This window comes from Cebus imitator, unplaced genomic scaffold (genome assembly GCF_001604975.1).
Source record: "Cebus imitator isolate Cc_AM_T3 unplaced genomic scaffold, Cebus_imitator-1.0 Scaffold309, whole genome shotgun sequence".
NCBI lineage: Eukaryota > Metazoa > Chordata > Mammalia > Primates > Cebidae > Cebus > Cebus imitator.
Genome location: NW_016107624.1, coordinates 2,505,717 through 2,514,122, shown reverse-complemented (window position 1 = coordinate 2,514,122; position 8,406 = coordinate 2,505,717). Strand labels below are relative to the sequence as shown.

The 8,406-nt window shown below is 40.0% G+C and overlaps 1 protein-coding gene across 3 annotated transcripts in view; it reads right to left on the bottom strand.

The window, feature by feature from the left end:
- Window positions 1-1,222: 1,222 nt before the first annotated feature.
- Window positions 1,223-8,406, bottom strand: part of MRRF (mitochondrial ribosome recycling factor) — a 63,556-nt gene continuing 56,372 nt past the window's right edge. For 2 of the 3 annotated variants that reach the window (XM_017503346.2, XM_037729529.1), the window contains one exon: window positions 1,223-2,153. In XM_017503346.2, the coding sequence (XP_017358835.1) occupies window positions 2,076-2,153 (78 nt within the window). In that variant the 3' untranslated portion in view covers window positions 1,223-2,075. The remainder of the gene's footprint in view (window positions 2,154-8,406) is intronic. The other variant, XM_037729528.1, reaches the window with a different exon arrangement.

Genomic DNA, 8,406 nt, shown 5'->3' with positions numbered 1-8,406 from the left:
TGGAGGAAGTCAGAGAGCAAAGAGAAGTCAGATGCTGCTTTGAAAGAACTCAGCCAGGCCTTGCCACCACCAAAGTGGGCTCCATTCTGAATGCAGATCCCTTGCAGAACTGGAATGAACTTCCTTTTTCACCCAAGAGATTATTATAGATGGCAATTTAGTTTAGTGCACTATGTACCCCTCAAAAACAGGGGTCATATCTTACCCATTTTTGTATTGCCAGTACCTGACAAACAGTTGGTACTCACTAAATGCTAATAAGGCAGCAGGATACAGTGGTTACTTCCAGGTTGGTGAGGTGCTGAGAGAGTGTGAGCCCCGAGAGGGCAAGGAAGCTCTACACCCTCTCCTTAAACCTTGCCCTAAGTACCTCCTTTATTGGGCTGTTCATCTGTATCTTTTACAGTAAGTCAGTAAACAGGTTTCCCCGAGTTCTGTGAGCTGTCCTAGGAAATTAATTGAACCCAAGGAAGTCAAGGACTCCAGTTTGTAGTTGCTCAATCAGGAGTATGGGTGGCCCAGACTCGTGACTGGCATGGAAAGTGCTGGCAGTCTCGGGAGGTGGAGCCCTCAACCTGTGGGATCTGCCACTATTTCCAGGTAATCTCAGAACTGAATTGAATTACAGGATACCCAGTTGGTGCCTGCTGGAGAATTGCTTGGTGTGTGGGGGAAACAACCCCACACCCCTGGTCAGAGAAGTGTTTCATGTTGAGTGTGAGTAAAAAGGAGAAAAAGTTGGATTTCAAGACCAGCCTGGCCAACACAGTGAAGCCCCATTTCAACTAAAAATACAAAAATCAGCTGGGCATGGTAGCACATGCCTGTAATCCCAGCCACTCAGGAGGCTGAGGCAGGACAATCCCTTGAACCCAGGAGGGGGAGGTTGTGGTAAGCTGAGAGCGTGCCACTGCACTCTAGCCTGGGCAACAGAGAGAGACTCTGTCTCAAAAAACAAACAAACAAACAAAAAAACCCCACTATACCTAACTCATAATGGCTAAATTAGGAAGGAAGGAAGGAATGAATAAAAAAATAATTGGAGGAAAAAAAACTCTTTTAACAACCCAGTATCCGAAGATAAGCCACAATAAGCCACTTGTCCGTCAACAATGGGCAGGCACTGGGGGAAAGGTGTCTCACAACCAAGTAAATATTGAGGACAAGTACAAGATTGGAAAATGAAAGACAGTGTTAAGACCAGAAAGAAAAGAAGTCAGCATTTGCTGGGTAGCTACTATGTGCAATTTATTCACAATTCAACATATGACTGCCTACTATACTCCAGGCATTATACAAAGTTCTGAGGATATGCAGGCTAATTAGCAAAAAGAATACTTAAGAGTTCATATAAAGCAGTAGACTGTGCTATGAGAGCCAGTAATGAGGGTCCTAGGTCAGAGGGGAAAGCAAGACTTCCAGAGGATGTGCTATCCAAGACAAGGCCTGAAGATAAACAGGACTGGCCAGGTAAGGAGGGGAAGAGGGATGCCGGCAGAGAAGAGAGCATGTATGAAGATGACTCATAGGCAAAACTACTCTTCTGGGTGCTTTACATACAGATTCTTAGTGATCATCAATCCAGACCAAGTCTATTCCTCTCCTTTGTGGCTTATTCTTTCCGATTTATTTAGATTTTATTTTTTGGTGAAAATGGGCCTCTAGTAAGTGCCCAGTCACAGGTGACAGCCAACATCAGCCCAAACAGAGTTTTAAAATGGGAACAGAGCCTGTTTGAAAAGGAAGCTCCTAAGATGAGGAGCAGGTGGGATGAAGTCTGCCAATGGCCTCAGTCCCTTGGCGACATCAAGTCAAAGCAAATGCCTGAGTAAAGGCCCTTTGCCAGCAGCAAATCTTTTCTGAGAGCCACCCATGCCAGAAGGCCCAGAGCAGAGGGAGGAAGAGAATGAAAAGTCTGAGTGTTCCACTGGAAGACTGAGCCTCACAAGGACAGCCTTCTGTCAGCATAGTCACAGCCTTCTGTGTGGATGGGGGAGGGAGAGAGGTGCCAATGTGCCACCCATGGGATCCACCAGAAACTGGGCTCTGGAGTATTGCTGGCCCCCAGTAGACTTTCATCCAAGGAGTTCTTTGGTCTTCACTGCCAGATGCCTCTCCAGCTCTGCCACTGTGTCATCAGCCATTTGGCTGATCTGTAAATACACAAAATGAGATAGCCCGATTAACTGGCGCTGGAAAAGGGTAGGGGGATGAATATTCCAGAAACATGAAAAGGTTATATGTGAAATAATAATAGTGACAAAGTTCACATTAAGTACTAGCCAGGTACTGTTCTAAGAACTTTATTTTACATTATTTTTAACTCAAAACAGCAAACCAATGAGATAGAAACTATTATTATCCCCATTTTGCATATAAGAAAACTGAGGCATTTAAATAACTTATTCAGGACACATAGCTAGAAGGTGGGAATGTCAAAATTTAATCCACAAAATTTAAGCTTCAGATTCCACAGCCCCAAATTCTTACTATTCTACAATATAGAGAAGCTAGTCTTACCTGTTCCTTAATGAGCCTCTAGAATTTCCTACACCTCCAACACTTTGTATATAAAGCCCTCATACAAATTGATAAGAATATTAAAATCCCAATAGTCAAGAAAAAAAAAAAAAAAAAAAAAAAAAAAAAAAAAAAAAAAAAAAAAAAAAAAAAAAAAAAAAAAAAAAAAAAAAGCCTTGAACAAAAATGAGGTACGTCTAGTTAACAAACATGGAAAACAGACATCAAAGAAATGCAAATTAAAACAAGATACAATTCAGCTATCATAGCAAAATTTGATGTTGTGGTTTTTAATTACAATATTCAATGCCAGCAAGCTATGATGAAATGGATAAGCTCATATATCACTGACAGAAATTCAAATTGATGCAAATGTTCGTACCATTTAACCCCAAAATCTCTCAACTGGGAAATTATCACATGAACATGATCTGAAAAAATTTTCTGAAGCTCTATACACAAAGATATTTATCCCAGCTTTATATTTAATAATACAAAAATTAGAAAATCTAAAGTTATAGAATGGGGAAGTAGTTGAATATATACAGTCATTAAAAATGGTTAGATTTTCTACTTCTCAAGGATAGGGTGTTAATATGAATAACATTCCAGTACATATCATGGAAAGATGCTCACATTATCCTTGAATTGAAGAAAAGCAGGACACAAAATTGTGTATATACATAGTAGAAATGAACTCTAAAATATGTAAAGAAAAAATTGTATATTTTTAAAAATGGAAGGAAACCTGTCAAAATATTAATAGTGGCTGTATTTTGGTGATGAGAAGACAGGTAATGTATTGTTCATGTTCATCTCTGTCACATCCAGCCTCGTACCTAACATATATCAAGTTTTCAGGAAAAATGCACTAAGTGAACAATTATTAAAGTTTTCTGTGCTCTTCTATAATTTTTGCAATGAACATGTACTCCCTCTAAGAATGAAAAACAAAAAATACAATTTAGTGGCTGCTGCAGCCTCCTCTCCCTATGTCTAAAAGAGACTGAAAGCAGGAAGCCTGAGGCAGAAGGCTTTGAGGGCTGCAGCATGGTGCCAACGATCTGCACGCTCAGCAGCATAGCGGCTGCTGGACATCTTTATTTGCAGACCACAGGCCTTGGCTAGAGATTGAGAACTAAATGCACTAAAAAGGGTAGAAACTAAAAAGGATTTAGAGCAATTGGTCCCAGGCAGGGAAGTGGCCAAGCTCTCGCCATAGCAACAGCTGTGCATTTTTTCAGCTGGAAAAGCAAGTACCTGGGGGCTGCCAGACACTCTGGAAAAGTGGCTGGACTCAGAATGGCAGCTTGGTCCCTCCTCACTCAGCCAGCCGCAAAGTCTTGAGATGCTTTTGCCCCCTGTGGCTGCCTTGCATGGGGTGTGGCGTGGTGCCCAGCAGCACTCCAACACCTGGAGGCTGGCAGCCTGGGATAGCCAGGAATGATGGCTGCCAGCATCCTCTGGAAAAATGGCTTTGAGGGTAGTTTGGGGATAGGGATGGGGACTGGGAAGAGGGAGAGTACTTAGGGTAACAATTTGATAACATGGATTCTGGATGAAATTAATGGGGTAAAAATGTGTAGGTCATTTTCCCACTTTGATTCTCAGTTTCCTCATCTAGCAAATGACTATACAAGCATATTTTAAACTGGTTATTGCTATGCAAATATTGGCTGTGTTACCATAACTTTGAGTACCACCCTGTAATCCCAGCACTCTGGGAGGCTGAGGTAGGAGGATCACTTGAGCCCAGGAGTTTGAGACCAGCTTGGGCAACATGGGGAAACCCCAACTCTACAAAAAACACAAAAAATTAGCTGGGCATGGTGGTGCATGCCTGTGGTTCTGGCTACTCAGGAAGCTGAGATGGGAGGATAGCTTGAGCCCAGGAAGTGGAGGACGCAGTGAGCTGAAATGGTGCCATTGCACTCCCACCTGGGCAACAGAGAATCTCTCTCAAAAAAAAAAAAATTAATGAAAATATTTACTAGCATTTTACCATAGTACAAGCACAAGGTGCCCTTGGGGACAGTCGGCCTGTAAGTTCATCTTTTCCATCTTTATCAGGTGTCTTAAAATAATGATTAATAGCAACAAGGCCAACAACAGCTTCCACTCACCGAGTACTTACACATCAGACACTTGGCTAAAACTTTACATGCATTATTGCACATAATCCCTACAACATAGGAAATACTATTATCTCTCTTTACTGTATAATGAACATTATTTTACTTGACAGATGCATAGTAGGAATGCAAAAGTGTTTTATCTTCTGTTACTTCATTCAAATCCAACAACCTCACATAACCTCTATAAAGCAAGTAGAATAGGTATTATCCCCATTTTACAGAGCAGTAACTCAAGGCACGGAATGTTAACTGATCTGTTCAAGATCACATAAAAAGTCAGTGGTGTGGCTGAGCCAAGAACTCACCCACCTTAATGGCCAGTTTGAGGTTTTTATTCCCTTTTGGAGGGGTCCATAGCACCTGGCCTAGTCCTTCCTCATTCCAGGCAAACTGTGTTAGGAACATTAAGAGTCAATCCAAGTTCTACATTTAAAGTCACAAGATTGGGGAAAAGAGAAGGATAAAGAAATAGGGCGAACAATTACTGAGGACCAGCAACCACACTAGCCACTTTTAAGTATGTGGCTTCATTTGGTGCTCGTATCAATCCTGTGCTCCCACTTTGTAGACGAAGAAACAGAAGCTCAGAGAGATGACACCATTTGCTGGTGTTAACAGCTAAGACGTAAAAGAGCTAGGATGTTAATCCAGGCCTGTCTGACTCCAAAGCAAGAACCCTTTCTAATATAATACACAGCCTCATAGAGATTATAACATCGTCATCATCGTTGTTATCATCGTCATATTTGCTACTTACAAGTTCAGGAAAATGAAAGGCAGGGACAGAGGAGGGGAATGGCAGGAGCACAGAGTACACTCCTGGGGCAGGCCTGCCTACCAGCCATCCTTCCTGAAGCTTGGCTCAAAACACCCGCTGCCTTGCCTGGATCAGCCTCCCTGCCTGCCACCCATCTGCCAGGAGCCTTCCCCTCCTTTAGCTCTGCTAGCACCCAGCTTTGCTCATTTCAGAGCAGTTCTGTTTCTCAGAGAGAGGCAGCAGTGAAAGGATCTTGGCCAGAGTTACTGGTGGTTTCTGCCAAGTGCTTTAATGTTCACCAGGCCATTTATAGCAAACCAAAGCAAAGGTGAAACAGCAGGCTGGCAGATGTCAGAGTCCTGAGCGGGAAGACCTCGGTCCTTCTTCAGCAGGGCTTGCCTGGAATAGGGATTGGGAGGTATGTGGGGGGCAGACAGTTGAGGAAATTTAGAAGTCAAACATGACTACATGGATAGAACCTACAAATGAATCATTTCATTCTATACGCCAAAAATTAAAGAAGCATTTCTATAATAAAGCTTTAGAAAATCTGACCTCAAAAGATTTTTGAAAAATTAAAAAAGATAATCTCACACAAAATAAAATGTTTATAATCCTATCACCTGAAATGACCCCCTTTAATATTTTGACATGTATAAACTGCCAACCCCATGTACATATGACTTTTCTTTATAAAAATAAAATCACACTGCTATATAATCCACCTTTTAAAAACAAATTCCAAAAAAATTTACCATGTCTATAAAATAATTGTATAACTTTTTATATAGATTCTAATGAATGTAAACAACTTACTTCCCACAGTTAGAAATTTAGACAGTTTCCAGTTTCCTACTACTATATATATCAATGAACATTCCTATAGATAAGGTTCTTGATTATATATTTTGGGCAAATTCCTAAGTCACTAAATCAGAAATGTATAGATTTTGGTATATATTATTCTCTAGAAAGGTTGTATGGATTTATACAAAGAACAGCAATCTTTTCTGTAGAATAGGAAAGTGAAAGCAACACTTCCCAGATAAGCAACATTTTCAGCTCAGATAAAAAATTCTAGGTTCAAGTGTTAGGGGTTACAAAAGGCAAATTAAAAAAAAAAAAATATATATATATATATATACACACACACACACACACACACATATTCATATATTCTAGAAACACTGTAGTTTGTACCAAGAATCTTATAAAAAATATGCATTTCCTTTGTACAGTAATTCCACAAAGAAATCATCTCAACATAGATTTATACATAAAGATATTCACTGCAACCCATGATGACACTCACAGGGAGCCACTGTTCACTGCCACTTGGAAGAGGTCATTGCTAACATCATGGGTGTAACACTTTGAACAATACAGAGATGCACAAACAGTTGAACTTAGAAGTAGCAGTATTGGTTTTATCTAATAAAGGAAGCGTTTTTGACTTAAAAAAAAAAAAAACAACTAACTAAAATGTCCCAAAAGAGAGCTTATGAAAGTGAATACCACAACACCAACTATTTAGCAGCCATTAGAGTTTTACAGAGTTTTTCAAGACACAAAAAATGCTAATGCCTTTGAGGACAAACAGAAAATAAAAAGCTGAATACAAAATTGTATATATACTATATGTTCTCAATCATGTTTAAAACTATGCAGTTTTTTTTTTTTTTAAAGGAAAAAAGAAATATTCCAAAATATTAAGAATGGTTGCCTCATGGGGAGGGAAAAGAAAAAAAAAAAGAATCGTTGCCTCTCCAATGTGGAATGGTAGGATGATTTTTTCCCCATTGTTTTAAACAGTCTTCTGTACTCTACATTTTCTGCAATGAACATATATATTACTTTGGTAATAAGGAACAAAAGTAAACAAAATTTTAAAATGGATGAAGCAACAATCAGCCATAGCCTTCTTTTATATCTTTAAAACATACACACACACCCCCAAAATTCCAGTTTGGTGCCTTCTGACAGCAGAAAGAACACCATGAAGTGTATATAAGGCTCTCCCCTATTCCAAACTTTTAACTGTATGACAGTAAATGAAGTTATTAACAATCCTGGTTAGGAATAAACATTTAGCCAGGTGCAATGGCTCATGCCCATAATCCCAGCACTTTGGGAGGCTGAGGTGAGCAGCTAATCTAAGGTCAGGAATTCAAGGACCAGCTTGGCCAACATAGTGAAACCCCATCTCTATTAAAAATACAAAAATTAGCTGGGCATGGTGGCACATGCCTGTAATCCCAACAGGAGAATCACTTGAATCCAGGAAGTGGAGGTTGCAGTAAGCTGAGATCACACCACTGCACTCCAACCTGGGTGAAAAAAAAAAAAAAAAAAGAATAAACATTTAAATAGTATTATCTTTAGAAAGGTATATATGATATATTGTGTCATATAAATAGTATGACACTTTTTCTTGTTTCGAGAGATAACTTGAAGTTCTACACTAAAATGTTAATAGTCATCTCTGAGTGATGAGATTTCAATTACTTTATTATTTTTTTTTGACAGCAAAATGAATACAGGTATTTGTACTTAAAAAAAAAAATTAACAGTAAGAAGCACTAAAGGAAAAAAATCTAATCTGGCTGGGCGCAGAGGCTCACACCTGTAATCCCAGCACTTTGGGAGGCTGAGGTGGGCAGGTCACCTGAGGTCAGGAGTTGAAGGCCAGTCTGACCAACATGGAGAAACCCCACCTCTACTAAAAACACAAAAAATTAGCTGGCCGTGGTGATGTATGCCTATAATCTCAGCTACTTAGGAGGCTGAGGAAAGAGAATCACTTGAATCTGAGAGGTGTACGTTGTGGTGAGCTGAGATCAAAGCATTGCACTCCAGACCGGGCAACAAGAGGGAAACGAACAAACAAATGAATGAATGAACAAAAGAGAGAGAGAGAAAGAAAGAGAGAGACAGAAAGGAAGGAAGGAGGGAAGCAGGGAAGGAGGGAGGGAGGGAGGGAGGGAAGGAAGGAAG